The 16,326-nt window shown below is 44.7% G+C and overlaps 1 protein-coding gene and 1 long non-coding RNA gene across 2 annotated transcripts in view; both read left to right on the top strand.

The window, feature by feature from the left end:
* MRPS27 (mitochondrial ribosomal protein S27) overlaps positions 1–9,391 on the top strand; it is a 52,935-nt gene extending 43,544 nt beyond the window's left edge. The window contains exons 10-11 of the mRNA XM_081929440.1: positions 1,116–1,262; positions 8,953–9,391. Of these exons, the coding sequence (XP_081785566.1) occupies positions 1,116–1,262; positions 8,953–9,192 (387 nt within the window). The 3' untranslated portion in view covers positions 9,193–9,391. The remainder of the gene's footprint in view (positions 1–1,115; positions 1,263–8,952) is intronic.
* A 1,589-nt stretch (positions 9,392–10,980) lies between these two features.
* LOC309379923 lies at positions 10,981–14,698 on the top strand. The gene is made up of 2 exons (XR_014172680.1): positions 10,981–11,028; positions 11,393–14,698. It is a non-coding gene; the product is annotated as an uncharacterized lncRNA (long non-coding RNA).
* Positions 14,699–16,326: the final 1,628 nt, after the last annotated feature.

Here is a 16,326-nt window from a genome sequence, read left to right as displayed (position 1 = left end):
CATGTACACACACAAACCCAGGCAAGCAAGAGGCATTGTCGCAGATCAAGGGCACATTCCAGCCAAGCGAAACCACTGGAGGGAGTGCAGAAGGGCTGGAGACGAGTATGGACTTGGCATGGCCCAGGAGAGTCCTGGAGAACCACATCCACAGTACTCCTCATATGGCCTCATTGAGTGACCTTGGATGTGGCATTGACACCAAGGGAACAGGAGCTACTAGTGCCTTGCAAGCTTCCTGTTCTTCTACATTTCTGCCTTTTGCCCTGCCCCCCAGGTGGCTTCCATTTCAGAGTCAGCTCACCCCCATCCCACCCAGGCCTGCCTTTCTCTCCTGTCCATTATCAAAGAGAGGGAGCTGATAGATGAATCCACTGAAAATCAAATGAATACAATGAGCTCATTATGCATTTCAGCAAAACAGGAATTGAGATGCCAGCTAGCTTTATATAAGTGTACAATAATCTCTTCCAATATATATGTAATAATTGTGGAATATCAGTAAGAGCCTATGTGACCTGTCCGGAGCCAATCATAAAATCAATAGTAATTTCAGAAAGGCTGGGCTTAATCATATAGCTTCTCTCACTAACTTTGGCCACCGTGCAGGCACTTCAAAAGAAAAACAAGACTCGCCTTTAATGTCCCAGGCTTTCATTTCATAGCAATGGTAAAATAATTCCCTGCTGAAGCTATCAAATTAGGTTTTTTGTTTGTGCCTTTATGGTTTTCAAGTTTATGCATTCCTTCTCAGAGACCCTGAGCAATTTTTCTGCAGTAGGACCTGGAGAAAAAAATGTGCAGCCTTAATAGGATAGGAAAGTCTTGAATTTGAAAAAAAAAACAGTGAATTAGAGTATTGTCTGCTTGGACTTCTGTTTATGACCCTCTAGCACTGTTGCTCTTGTGTGATCAAATTTGATCCATAAAGGTTAGAAATGCCCCTCCTTGTTTAAACTAATAGGTGGTATTCTCAGGAATTTTAACAAGAATCCAGAAGCTGCATAAAAAGGCCCACAGGAGCAGTATATTGACCATCCCTGTAATTTCGGCAACAGTGATGCCCTTCAGTTTTTCTAAACAGCACTTATCTTTTTCTCATTTCTGTTGCAAAGATTGATGTCCTGGCAGCCACTTTGCAGCCCGTCCCTGTGACAGAAGTTTCCCCGGAGGACACCAAGGACTCAGAAGAAACACCGAAGGAAGCACAATCGGAAGAAGCAGAGATGTCACGGCTGCCTGAGTACTTGAACCGATTTGGGGTATGCAGCGTCTCAGCTTCCCCTCTTCCCAGCTGGTTTTAATTAGCATTATTGTCTGTAGCAAAAAGGAAATGAGTACACCTTATTTTGTGATACCAAGGCTCCATTGGTGTCCCACCAGGAATGCTATTGGGGCTTTTGGACGCTGACATTGAATTCATAGAATTATAGAACTGTCAAGTTGGAAGGGACCACCAGGGCCATCTAGTCCACCCCCCACCATGCAGGAATCTTTCGCCCAACGGGGGGCTCGAACCCACGACCAGAAATTAAGAGTCTCATGTTCTACCAACTGAGCTATCTTCTTACTACTTCAAACTGGAAATTGCCTTTCTAAAACGTGTCCTTTGTCTGCTGCCTGACTGCAAGGATGTTATGTTTGCATTTCATACATCAGACTTGGTAAGCCAAACTCCTGCTAACTAAAATGGAGTGTCACTCCTGATGAGTTGCTTGGTCTTGCACTATCTCTGGCATCTATGGGCACAGCTTAGATGCATTCCCCTCTTTGGGTCAATGCAGGTTTAATAGGTCTTTCCCCCTTACGCAGCCTGCTAATGACTGTAAGAAAGTGGTTGCAATTTTGGTCCTGTGTTTCGTTCTAAGAAGGTCCACTAAACGAGTAAATGAGATGGTTTGCCTGGGGTGTTTGTTTCGTTATGAGGCCCAGCCTTTTCCTGCATTCCCTTTCCCTCATTGTGGTTTTTGCATGATTTATCGCCCTGTCACCGGGGAAAGCACCCTTTTATAGAAATGGCACAGAGAGTATTCTACAGATTTATACCTACAGTGTTGTTCTAAGGATCTGTTCTTTGGTGAGATGTTTGTGTCTTGGCAGGTTTGCTGAATGAAATGTGCAGCTCAATCCGGCATATGTTTTCTCGAAAGTAAACCCCACAGATTTTCATAGGACTTGCCACATAGAGACTGAGCTAAGAATCAGGAAATTTCTCCCAGTTCAAATCTTGTCCCTGCCATGAACTCACTAGGGGAAATTTGTTTTCTCTCAGCCTCAGTTCCATGCTCCCTCCATCTGCAACCCTTACAGAGATGTTGTGAGGATTACAGCTAGATATAGTAGTACTACAGGCTACAGATTACAGCTATAGTGCATGTGAAGAGAGCTTGAAGACTGGAATGTATTATACAGATGTTAAGCCTTTTTATTGGGTGTGCATAGGAATGTAGGCTTCGTTTCTTTCTGAAATGAATCAGGGAGGGACACTTGCAAGAAAGTTCTCTGATTACATCGTAGAGGAGGTAAAAAGAAAAGCCTTTTATTAGTGAGCCTGTAAGAGACCTGGTGGACTGGTTAGTGTTGGCCAACAGTAGATGATAAGGAAGCTTTCCCCCCAGGGATAAAACGTGAGAACAGGGATGGGGAGCCTGTGGTCCTCTTAGGTTTTGAGCTATATTATATACATTCCCCCTTGCCATTGGCCATGCTGGCTAGGACTGATGGGGGTTGGAGTCCCACAGCATCTGGAGGGGCCACATGTTTCCTGTCCCTGGATTAAAGCTATATAGTTAGCATCATATTTTGTGTCTTTTGAGTTCTGCACCGTTTTGCCCAAGTAATACTTTTTTCAGCTTGCAAATGCATTGCCAGCCTACAGAAATGTGATAGTCCGCCCACCGCTATGCCTCTGTCACAAGACAAGCAAGCAGTAGGTTTGATAACATGCATGCTTGGAAGGAATTGTAGCTGCCAGTGACTCAGTACGCAGCTGATTTTTATGATCCACCTCTAATTATTCTATGAACAGCTTCTACCAGGCCGGAAACACTTGAAGCTGAAAGGTCAGGAGGAGGGTTTGCAGGATCATTCCATGCCCCTTCCCTGAAATTTCAGCTTTCATTAAAGGTAAAAATAAGCTTCTGTTCCTCTTACTTGTCGAGATTAATGAAAAATGTGGAGGCCACATTTTTCCCAATGACACAGTAAGAAGCTGCCTTGCATTATTTCTATGCTAAGGAGTGCAAGGCATAAGGATAACTGTCAGGGTATAGACTAAACTTAATGTTTAATATTTATAAATTTAAAATGCATTTTGTTAACGCTTTATATAGTTGCATAACTTTTTCATCTATTTTGCTACTGGTATTTGGGCTCTGGGTCTTCTGCACTGATCCGCTCTCCTCCAGACATGCCCCTCTAGGCCCCCTCATGGCAGAATGGTCTAGCTCTCTGTCTGGGAAGATTGCTCAAAGCCATGTCTCTCACACTCTGCCCACAAAGCCCAAGGAATAGCAACAGAAATAGCACAATTTAAAAAATGAGACTCAGATAGCAGTTGAGCAAGGTTTAATGGTATGTTTGTTCAGCAAGATGCCCAGCGTGATGGCTCAGTTCCTTTCTGAACAGGGTCACTTTTCTAAACAGGATATAATTTCCACTAAACTAAATACAGTTCTTCTTCTTCTAAATTTGCATTATATTATTTGTGCAAGGGTACAGTCCCTTGCTATTGGCCACTGAGATGTGCAAATACTTTTATGTCAGGAGAGTGAAAGGCTCAAGAAGATTACTTACGGAGTGGGGGAGGACTAATGGAAATTACTTCGAAGAAAATAAATCTGGTGGTTGGTTTATGCAGCCTCAGCCCTGCAGCCAGAGACGAGCTGGAAGTGATCATCCCATGCCGGCCTCTCATCCTCAGATGGACCACTATGTTGTTTTTAAATTTTATTTTAAATAAAATTGTAGCTGCACTGGCCAATTCCATTGCAGTCCCCAACAGCTCCCCTTGCCATTTCAGTGAACCAGCACAGCCTATCTCAGAAGCAGTCCACCTATTGGCTTGGAGTAAATTCCTGTCCTACCTATGGCAATATCCCATGCGTTTTACGGCTTAGACTTATTGCCACATTCTTCCTACCTTATTTACCACTTCCTTCAAGGCAGATGGTACCTTCCCCTCCTCCAATGAAGCATTCTTCTTTGGCGATCGCTCGTAGCCGAGTAAGATTGTCTTCCATAAACACAGTTTTCACAGTGAGTCCATAAGTGACACATCCTTCCACAGTGGGGACACAGGTTTCTGGGCGGGAGTTGATCACAGTGAGGGTATGCCAACTGTGCCTTCCTCTTAGCACATTTCTCCCTTTCATCCTGAGTTTGAGCGTCTTAATTGCCCCCTGAACCCACCCAGCCAATTCCCTTCAGCTAGTTCAAAAGAAACCTAGATGGACAGGGGTCAAGGGGGAACATCAGTGCGGTAGACACACCTCCATTGTACCATGGCATCCTGCTGCGTCTGGATCTCAGTGATTTTGTCCTTAAAGTTTCCTGGAAGTTTGTTATAGCAGATTGCTTAGAGTGTGGCTAACAGAAGTACACAACAGCATTCCTGATGCTTCAGAACTGCATCTGCTTTCACTTTTCTAAGCGTTTTTAATCAAAAGTCCTAGAAACTCTGCTGTTTTGCTTTCTTTTTAAAAAAAATATTGAGTCATACAAAGCAAGGAAGAATGCAGCTAGATCAAGACACATGAGAAATCACGTATGAGAAATCAGGTTGGCAAAAACGGAACTCCACAGTGCCATCTGGTGTCACAGTATTAGAATGCATAAACAACACAAATAAAGTCCCATGGCAGAGTTATACACAGGTGGCTTCCAGCCAGCCCACCTAAAACTTGTTTCAGTTGCCATTATGTATCATTTCTATAGAACCTGCCAGCATACAAACTGGATTTTCCATATTCCAGTGATACTGCTCTGAAACACTCCAGTATGGTGCAGCTCTCTTGTGAGTCTGGCCAACTCTGTGCATTTGTTTATCTTCGGGTTTTGCTCGACTGAATTCATACATACTCTGTTGCTTCAGCAAATAGTTTGCTGAAGGTCAATGGTCCAGAATATGACAAAATTGCTCTTTCCCCGTGGGAGCTGCCCGATGATGTTTCCTTGGGTGGGAGGCCCAAGCAGTGATTGCATAACAGACAGTTCTGCATTGCAGCGGCTACAAAGCTTTAGCTCTCCTCTGCGTCCAGGCCCCATGCTGGAGGGTGGTTGTGAGTAAACATGGAGATGGAAATTGCATGGCTTATGGAAATTATAGGCTACATGAACTAAGAATGAGGGGAGTGGAGAAGCCCAGGAGGTCTTTGAAACAGCCTGTGTGGTAACTCTTGTTGACAGCAGGAATTGCAGTCTAGTGATGCTCTCCTTAGTAGAACTGCCCTGTGGTTTGACAGGTTTTCCTCTTCTGTGTTGCACATGAATCTCACAAGGGTGGGATAGCAGGATAGGATTCAGTTAACTAGTCTCGTTAGCAGATGCCCACACAAGGACTTCTACTATTGTAATGGGGCTCCCCCCCCTTTCCTGGCTCAGGAGGGGAAACCCCCAGGGAAACTCTCCAGGCCAGCATGCCACGTGTAGGAGAAGGGGGTTGTTTGATCTGCCAAGCTGAAAAGCACACACTAACAGAGGGATTGTCATAGCACTACCTTGAATTCCTTCCTCAGGCTAGAACTGGGGAGACCAGGTTCAAGTCTCTACTTTGCCATGTTAACCTTTGCTCAGTCACTACCTCTCAGCCTAAAGAAGATAAAATGGAAATGGGGAAGATTGAGCAATTTCCTAGCGCTCTGGGTCTTCAGCTTCCATTGGCCCTTGACATTTGGCTATGCTGACTCCCCCCCAAAATTAGATTTTATTAAAGCTTGGGGGGAAATGATATACGAAAGTTAATATCAAAGGCTCAGTATCTTTTTAGAATACCAAAGATAAACTTATCTAAACAGAAACACAAGCCAAAAAAGGAAAGGAAAGAAGAAAAAGAGAGGAAGGGAAAAGGGAAAAGAGGAAAGGGAGAAAAAAGGAGAATAATAATAATAAATAATAAATTTTATTTATATCCCGCCCTCCCCAGCCGAAGCTGGGCTCAGGGCGGCTAACAACAGTAAAACAGTACAAAAGTACAGCACAAACAACACTCTAAAATCATTTATTATAAAATTAATTCAAAGCAAACCACTGGCAACCATTGGGCTAGAGTTCTGTGAGGATTGCCAAAGGAGGGGTCAGGCTGTGCCCTGGCCAAAGGCCTGGTGGAACAGCTCTGTCTTGCAGGCCCTGCGGAAAGATGTCAAGTCCCGCAGGGCCCTGGTCTCTTGTGACAGAGTGTTCCACCAGATCGGAGCCACAGCCGAAAAAGCCCTGGCTCTAGTTGAGGCCAGCCTAATCTCTCTGTGGTCCGGGACCTCCAAGATGATTTTATTTGAAGACCGTAAGTTTCTCTGTGGGACATACCAGGAGAGGCGGTCCCGTAGGTACGAGGGTCCTAGGCCATATAGGGCTTTAAAGGTTAAAACCAGCACCTTAAACCTGATTCTGTACTCCACCGGGAGCCAGTGCAGCTGGTATAGCACCGGGTAAATGTGATCTCACAGCAAGGACCCCGTAAGGAGTCTCGCTGCAGCATTCTGCACCCGCTGGAGTTTCTGGGTCAGTCTCAAGGGCAGCCCCACGTAGAGCGAGTTATAATAATCCAGTCTGGAGGTGACCGTCGCGTGGATCACAGTGGTTAGGTCAGGGCGAGGGAGGTAAGGAGCCAACTGCTTAGCTTGGCGGAGATGAAAAAATGCTGCCTTTGTTATAGCTGCAATCTGCGTCTCCATGGAAGGGGAGGTTTCAAAGATTACACCCAAACTCTTAACGGATGGTGCTGGCACTAATTGCGCCCCCGCAAGAGATGGGAGTTGCCACCCCAATCCCATATCGTCCCGTCCCAGCCACAGGACCTCTGTCTTCGAAGGATTTAGCTTCAACCGGCTCCCACGTAACCATCCAGCCACAGCTTCCAAACATCTGGTCAGTGTGTCTGGGGCAGAGTCAGGATGGCCATCCAATTCTTCATCTGCCAGCTATATATATATATATATATATATATATATATATATATATATATATGCAGGTTTTGGTGTCCTCGGGTGTCTTCCCGTGTAAAAGTTGGGGTGTCTAGGCGACGTTTCGACGAGGTCTCACTCGTCATCTTCAGGCTGGTGCTTTCGGCTTCTTGTTCTTCGTTCCAGTAACAAGAAGCCGAAAGCACCAGCCTGAAGATGACGAGTGAGACCTTGTCGAAACGTCGCCTAGACACCCCAACTTTTACACGGGAAGACACCCGAGGACACCAAAACCTGCATTCCTGTACCCGTGAAAATCTACAAAAGCATATATATATATATATATACACACACACACACACACACACACACACACACAGATATGTGTGTGTATATATATATGTGTGTGTGTGTCTGTGTGTGTGTGTGTGTGTGTGTGTGTATATCCAAAACATTCACTCCGCAGTAACAGCCATGCTGGCATGAGTTGATGAGAGTTGTGAGTTCAGCATCTGGAGAGCTACAGATTCTGCAGCCCTGATTGATTCCATCCTGAATTCCTTAATGGGATAACAAATAAATAAATGAGTCCTGCTCACTGTGCATCTTAATCCACCTCATTAATAGTCAGTCCTAGCTAACCTGTATCTCTCTAAATTATGGGTATCGTCTAGTTTTGGTACAAAGGCACATCCGAGGATAATATTATTCCTGGTGAGTGACCAAGGATTTTTTGTTGTTTAAAGCAGGGCTGTTTAGAAGCTTCCGGCTGTCCTATTGCATCCTTCCTAGCTAGGGCTGCTCTCTTCCCATTCATTTTCCTGGAGGCTTCTCCATTAGGGCAATTAATTTGCCTTTTGTCTGGGGAACATCAAGCTGTCCAGTAAAACTTCCATAACCACAAATGGCCCCGCATCTCAAAGCACTTAAGTGAATTAATATTTTTTTACGATGCATCGGGGCGCGTCATGAGAAGCACTACACCACAGATAGAAGTGGAACTCTGCTGTGATATACTGCCCAGCTGCCTGGCCGAATCCTGCCTGCCTGCAATGAAGTACCCCCATATGCAGCCCACCCTGGTGCACCCACACAAGCAGAATCAGAGCAAAGTAAAGGGGCTGCATCCAGCGAGCTGGGCCTGAAATCGCATGAGCCATTAAAAAAGGGGCCATAGAGGAATGTATGCTGGGCAGTTGCACAGGGGCTCATGGGATCTATTTAGTATGCCATTAGGACAAGCCTATTTAATGATTCCCATCTGTTGAGCGGAAGGTTAGCCAAAGCGACTCAGGGCGAGTCCTTGGATCAGCAATGGGTGTGGGGCGGGGGGGGGGAGCCATAGGATGTTTAGATTGCCGGCTGGCCATTCATCATTTGTTAGCATAACGAGTCTTTATTAATGATGTTTCTCAGTCATCATGCAAGTTCAGCTATCCCAGCACTTAGCAGAATTAAAGATTGATTCTTTTTTTTGTTTCTGCTTTGTTATTGCTAAATCATAAAAATCTAGTCTATAAATTATTTCTGCCCCTTGCTTGTTCCATCACCCCACCATTTTTTCTTCTCTTTTTCTTTTGGGGACGGAGGGAAGGAATGGAGAAGTGCTCCTTTACTGCGGCTGGCATGTTTTTCCAGGACAAAACGCAAGTCAGCTGCAGGGTGCCGACTTGTAGAATTTCACATTCCAGTTCCGGGGGAAGAGGAGGGGGGAAAAGATTACTCAGGCCGGGCAAGTGGATTGTTGATGTATTGCGACTGGTTGATTAGTGGTTTTCTTTCTTTCTTCTTTCTTTTCCTTTCTTTTCTTCCCCCCTCACCCCTGCTATGACAGAAGCTGAATTCTAAGCTGCAGTCGCTTGGCAAGGTGGAATCTGCAAGCTTGTTGACACTGACCACCCAGCTTGTGGAGGAAAAGCAGCCAGCATTTGAAGTGGAAGACATTGCAAAACACAAGGAGAAGCTGAAGGAGTGGGAGCAGGAGCGGACGCTGCTGACTGAAAGGGAGAGGGACTTGAGGGAAAAGGCCAGGCAGGAGCTGGAAGCCCAGAATGCAGCAAAAGCATCTCTTTAATGCAGAAGATTGGCTTAGTGACTCGGTTGTGATGTGGCCTTGTCTGTATGCAGATGAAACCTTTCCAGATCCATCTTGCAGCAAAAGTGCTTCTTCCCCACCCCATTAAAAACCACTGTAATTATAATTGTTTCTCTGAAGGCCTCAGTTTTGCCTGTTATGTCTACCTGTCGTCTAATAAAGTGATTCATTTCTAAAACAGGCTGGGTGAGACAGGACATTCCAAACGCTCTGGCCACATTCAGTATCTGCTGTTTAAAAAAGGATACCAACAGGAGTTCAAAATGTTGACTGCTTGCTTTGTCCAAGGGATCACAAGCAATCGCTAGGTGAGTTAAGATCTGGAGTCTTCTTTGGAGGCAGCACACTTAAAACTGCTTTGTATCAGGTCAGACCATCTCAGACGAATTTCAGCACCCCAGGGCCTTCAGGCAAGGGTCTTTCTAGCCCTGCTATTAGGCACCCTGGGCATTGGAAGCCATCACCATGTGCTGAGCTGCTCTCTTCTCCATGCCCTGTCAATACAGCAGCAGGAGGCTAGATCAGCTGGTAAAGGACCATAGGTACTTCCCTGTCCAGAGGGCATTCCACAAGATGGGGGCTGTGATAGAAGGGGTTTTGTTTCTTCCAGAAGTTGACCTAGCCTACCTATAACTTGGAATCTGCACCAGGGCTTCACCTGTAGAAAGTTCATTCAGGAGGAGCCATTGCCCCAGGGTTATTAAGATGCAGGCCTTTTAGGAGCCTTTTTGGTGGTGACTCCACATGTATGTAATCTCTCTCCAGCCTTTTAGATGCCAGGTGAAAACCCGCCATTTTTCGTTGGGTTTTTAGAAGCTTTTCACAGGCATTTATAGCACCACTACTTGAGAGTTACTATTGGGGCTAAATGTACCTATAATCCCAGTGAGCAAGATGGATTGATACTCTTTCACAGCTCTATGGCTTGGACAAACAGAAATGTCCAGATTATGTGCATACAGAGTGGATGTTCTTGCAGTTCGTTTTCTATCTTTTCTGTTGGCTGTTTGCCCCTTGCTGTGGCTGTGCATTCCAACCCACATAGCAGTCTATGTGCACGACTGTAAACGTGGTAATTATGTCACGATACATCAGGCCCTATTCTCAGTGCACAAGATCAGCTTCGTTGCCCCCATGGTTCCTGTGTGTTAATGGACCTTTGTGGGATGGAGCTACTCTGGAGTGGCAAACCTGTAAGATAAATCTGAACTTTTGGGACCCTGGAACCTTTATACTTATTTTGCAGGCTGCATCATATTAATAACTACTATTAAAGATAGCAATTTGGGGGTGAAGCCTGTCTGCTAAAGCTTCGACTCTTCTTCATATCTTCAGTCTTGCAGTAATTGTAGTGTTCCACCTCCTATAGAAGAATATATTTAGCCTGCTTGGATGTTTGCTTGTTCAGAAAACTTCACAGTCAAATAAGCTGATTGTCTCTCTCCCAAACCTTCCATGACCCCCCCCCCCCGGTCATTTGAGACTCGCATGAAACCCTTTCCTTTCTAGATCCCTTGAGGATGACCATTGTACAGTGGTACCTCGGGTTACATATGCTTCAGGTTACATACACTTCAGGTTGCAGACTCCGCTAACCCAGAAATAGTACCTCGGGTTAAGAACTTTGCTTCAGGATTAGAACAGAAATCATGCTCCGGCGGTGCAGTGGCAGCAGGAGGCCCCATTAGCTAAAGTGGTGCTTCAGGTTAAGAACAGTTTAAGGTTAAGAACAGACCTCCGGAACGAATTAAGTACTTAACCCGAGGTACTACTGTATAGTCCACACTGACATGCAATATTCACAGTATGGCCTCGGTCCAGTGTATCTGAAGGAGCGTCTCCCCCCCTCCCCCTGCAAATCGTTCTGCCCGGACGCTGAGGTCCAGCGCCGAGGGCCTTCTGGCGGTTCCCTCACTGTGAGAAGCCAAGTTACAGGGAACCAGGCAGAGGGCCTTCTCGGTAGTGGCGCCCTCCCTGTGGAACGCCCTCCCACCAGATGTCAAAGAGAACAACAACTACCAGGCTTTTAGAAGACATCTGAAGGCAGCCCTGTTTAGGGAAGCTTTTAATGTTTGATCCATTACTGTATTTTAATATTGTGTTGGAAGCTGCCCAGAGTGGCTGGGGAAACCCAACCAGATGGGCGGGGTATAAATAATAAATTATTATTACAATAAAGTTTCTGGGGGAAATCGAACCTGCAATTTTTCAACAAAATGTACACGTTTTTTGCATCCATCTGTCTCAGGAGGAGTGCAGCTTTGAGGGTAAAGTCAAACTGTTGGACGGTTGCAGTGCCTGCTGTGGCTGTAGAGACTGAAATGAGAAGAGACATGTATTGTTGCAGCTGGGGCAGATGACGGTGTCTGCAGATGCACCACCACGTTTCTTCTTTCTGCGCTCCTTTCAGCGGTCATTCCTCCTCTGGTCACTGATCTGGATACACAACCTGTCTGTCTCTAGGCACTGCAATCATCCAATGTACGCATAAGGGTGATGTAATCCACAAGCAGAGAACTCGGGCTATACAATGGAGTTTGCTGCTTTGCATTTGTCTGCTTTTCACTGGGTGAGAGAACTTGTGGATGCTACTCATTTGCCTAGCAGATTAATCCTACCCTTTTGAGATGCAAATGTTACTCCTAAAAGGAAGATGCTAAGCCAGCCCTTATGGGGTCTGTTGTGCAGGTGCTATTACAGGAATTAACAGCCATCCCTTCTTGTTTACATAATGATGTGTTTATTATTCTGTGCTCCAGCATTTCCAAAGATGTCTGGGGAATTTCTGCCTGTGGTTACAGGTTGCACAGAGACTAGGTGCCACAAAGCTCCAGATTCTCTGTTTCCTCCAGCAGCTTCTTACCCTCCACAGGGAGAGCCCTGAACGGCCTCTTTCAGATAGCATAAGCACCATGATCCTCAGAAACTTCTCTCACAGCAGTAACAAGTTTAGCATGGCTTTCAATACTGTTAATGTGAGACTTTAAAGAGCAGCGCATTTGCACATTAGCATTGTGTTAATGGACAGTGAAGGCTATAGGAGAAAGCTGGCCCTGTTTTGCCCAGCAAAGCTCTCGGCCAATTCAGAAATTACTGGATTCTGTGTATTTATTCCACATGTTTAAATGGGTACCTACACACCAATAAATTAATAATGTAGGATCAGAGATAGTGGCCTGTTCCTGTTCCTTTAACCAAAGCTTGATCCCCCCCCCCCAGGACTCCATAAGGAAAGCATTACATAGCAGAGAGATAAACTTCCCCACTTCCAGCTCTCTGCAGATCATGCTTTGGTTAACAAGCATAGCTGCAAGAGGCAGCTGAAAAGTTTTGGTAACCCTGGTTTGGCCTTGGGTTCAGGAAGTGCATTTTGTATTGTGCAAAGTGACAGGCACGTAGAACGGACTGCATATGTGTGCAATTTGTTTCAACCATAAATAGTAATGGAGCAGCCATACTGCTGATTGACAATTTGCATGACTCGGCCAGTTTTGTAGAATGTGAGCATTTTCGTGGAGATCACTGAATAACGGCATAAAAGTTGGTTGAGGGTGAAATAAATGCCCAGTGCTAGTATTCAATCTATTTGTTTGGTTAAATCTATTTGTTTAACTTTCTTAAAGTTGGAGCAATAATCCTGTTTTATGAAGACAAGCATACTTGTACTACAAATTAATTGAAGAGCTTTTACGGATTCAATAATAATAATAATATACATGATTACTGGAAGTAAGTTCTCCTGTAGTCAGTGAGACTTGCAAGTGTGCTTAGGGGTAGCTGTATCTGACAATTGCAGTTTCCTAATACACACATTTTTGTAAGCATCCTTGTACATTCTTTTTTGTGCATTTTCTTTTTGTTCCCAATTTTGGGATGCACTACTAAATTCAGATAAGTGCAAATTCCTAAGGATTAGCTCTAGTCTGGTTTATAGAAGCATCTATTAGGTATGCTCATATTAAAATTCAGACTGTTTTAATTTCTCCTCCATCCCTAATTGTGCACAGGATTGTAGCCTCAGCCTTTTCCCTCTGATCTTTCTATAAGTTGTGGAATGTATTCTTCTATCCATAGGATTCATGAGCGGCAGATGGATAAGCAAGGAGCTTGCTATGGAATGAACACATGTCTGTTTTGGGGGAGGTGGTGGTATTCCTTTGTGGGGTTTCTGGTTCTTGTTTTCATCATGTATTTTGTGGTTTTATATTGTATTTTTATGTTGTGAACCACCCCACGGATGAAGGGCAGTATACAAATTTAACACACACATCTTACAAGGGGTGTGGGGTGGTTGTACGGGCAGCCTGCCTTTAAATAAACCTCTTTGCTTCAATCTGCTTTGGCAGCTTTTGATTGGGGGTTTCGTGTGTCCAGCAATGCGTACAAAATATCTGCATACTAAGAGTTCTGTTTCATTTGAAATGCAAATTGCTGATTCAAATTCGCAGCAGCCTCCGAATACTTTAATGAGTAGGTAAGCAAATATACAACTTCCCTCCCTTCCCTTCATTATTCACGGTGCTGTCAATCCAATAGAGAAGGTCAGTATCCATTATTCACAAGAGGGAAATTGCACATGTAATTCCCTCCATCTCAGATCAAGGCTAGTCTGTATTTTGCTGTCCTAGAATCAAGATACAGTAGTGGCAGAGCTGGTAAAAGAGCATTAATAATTCTGTTCACATTCAGAACAGTGTGAAACAGCAAGATCCAGCCTCCAGATATTATAGCTGGTTAAAATAGAATATGACAGGCATGCCAGACAGTTTGCATTGAACCCAGGCTTTTTTTCTAGGTGCTGTTGAATCAATCAGTATCATTTTGCCTTTGTCCTTTGCACTGATGTCGGTTTGTGTGGACTCAGAATCTTAAAGCCCCAAGAATAGCCTGGCAATTTTATTTCAATCTTTTCAGACTTGGAACTGCAATCGTTTAAGCATCTTTCAGTACCGAGATACCAGGAAAATGGGGAATCAATTCTGTGTTATGCAGTCAATATATATGCCTGATTATTATTGGTACTGTTTTTCGTGGGGTTTTCTGTTTTGTTGTATGCCCCCCTGATGGTTTTTGATAGGTCAGTACAGTGCTACCTCGGGTTAAGAACTTAATTCGTTCCGGAGGTCCGTTCTTAACCTGAAATTGTTCTTAACCTGAGGCACCACTTTAGCTAATGGGGCCTCCTGCTGCTGCTGTGCCACCGCCATGCGATTTCTGTTCTCATCCTGAAGCAAAGTTCTTAACCCGAGGTACTATTTCTGGGTTAGCGGAGTCTGTAACCTGAAGCACCTGTAACCTGAGGTTATGTAACCCGAGGTACCACTGTATATACTTTTTAATAGATTAAAATATGTGCATTGTAAGTCAGCATTCCTGCACGTTTCCTCCTGAAATGCGACTGGCACCTGCATTTCTGGCCTTCCAGTGCCAGCTGAAAGCCTGGCTCTTTGCTTGGGTGTTTGAGCAATAAAGGTGCTGTTTTGGAGTTCTTGCTCCTGCCCTTTGTATTTTTATCCATTTTAGTTTTGAATTAGATGTTTTTATTTCTTTTATAAGGGACGCGGGTGGCGCTATGGGTTAAAACACAGAGCCTAGGACTTGCCGATCAGAAGGTCGCGGTTCAAATCCCCGCGACGGGGTGAGCTCCTGTAGCTCTGTCCCTGCTCCTGCCAACCTAGCAGTTCGAAAGCACATCAAAGTGCAAGTAGATAAATAGGTACCACTCTGGCGGGAAGGTAAACGGCGTTTCCGTGCGCTGCTCTGGTTTGCCAGAAGTGGCTTAGTCATGCTGGCCACATGACCTGGAAGCTGTATGCCGGCTCCCTCGGCCAATAAAGCAAGATGAGCACCGCAACCCCAGAGTCGGTCACGACTGGACCTAATGGTCAGGGGTCCCTTTACCTTTATTCCTTTTATTGTGCACCACTTACAGATCTTTGGGTGCAAGGTGGTATGTGCAAGACAGATAGTCAAATACATTTTATTTCTACTAATCTATTTTGTCACAATCTTGGGTTTTTTCTTTTTTGCCAGATTTGCTTAAACAGGTTTAGATTGCCAGAATTAGCTCTCAGGAGCAGTAAGGAGAGGAAGGAAAGAGTTAACTTGAGTGTCCTCAGCATACTGTTAGCACCTGGTTTTTGCTCAGTGGTTTCATCATTGAAAAGGGGATGACATAAAACCTTGAGGGAACAGAATCTAGAAGAGAGAGCAGGAGGAGCTGAGAAATCCCCCATTGCCACCCTCTGAAAGCTCTACTGCAGTCTCAAGTGCAGACTTGAAATGTCTGACAGATCTTGCAGATACATCGCAAACATGTCATGATCAATATTAAAGCCCTGAACCAAAAGATGCAGTCATTCCTCTATTGTATTCTATTGTAGGTCTTACAATGCCAATCAGGGCCAAGGCCAAATGATCAATACATCATTCGGTTGGAAATCTTCGAAGAGATGCCTAGAAGCCTTCAGCAAGTTAGTGTTCTCCTGATGTTTTGTAGTAGGTAGCCTGATGAGAGTTGTAGTTCAAAACATCTGCAGGGAATCAGGTTGGCAGAAGCTAATTGAGTGTATGTTGCAGTTTAACCCTCTGCTCCTTCACTCCCTCCGCAAAATAATTCCACATTTGCTAGCTGGGGTATCCAGATTATGAACTCACTACTTAAGCAGTGACAGGCCAACAACAGATTTAAGACCAGAAGGCATCTCACATACCCTGAAAAAGATACTGGCAGGCACTACCAGCAAGTCACAGCATTTACCAGCTCATCTTATGCCTGAATTTGGGAACAATCCAAATTACAACTGATTGGATGGAAGGCTCCCTCCCCCCTCCAAGTGTATATATTGGAGAATAATACCAATTGTAGCTGATGAGAGGTGGAATCTTTCTTATTCCCACCCAAAAAATAGCAGCCACTGGTTTTGTGTGGGAAACTCATCATAACTGCTACTGGTTTTATGTGCCAGTAGCAGTTTGGATGTGATATCCCGCTTTATCACTACCTGAAGGAGTCTCAAAGCGGCTAACATTCTCCTTTCCCTTCCTCCCCCACAACAAACACTCTGTGAGGTGAGTGGGGCTGAGAGACTTCACAGAAGTGTGACTGGCCCA

The sequence above is a fragment of the Podarcis melisellensis genome (assembly GCF_964234715.1).
Source record: "Podarcis melisellensis genome assembly, chromosome: 11".
Classification (NCBI taxonomy): Eukaryota; Metazoa; Chordata; class Lepidosauria; order Squamata; family Lacertidae; genus Podarcis; species Podarcis melisellensis.
The sequence above is the reverse complement of the archived record's forward strand: the minus strand, read 5'-3'. Positions and strand labels throughout refer to the sequence as shown.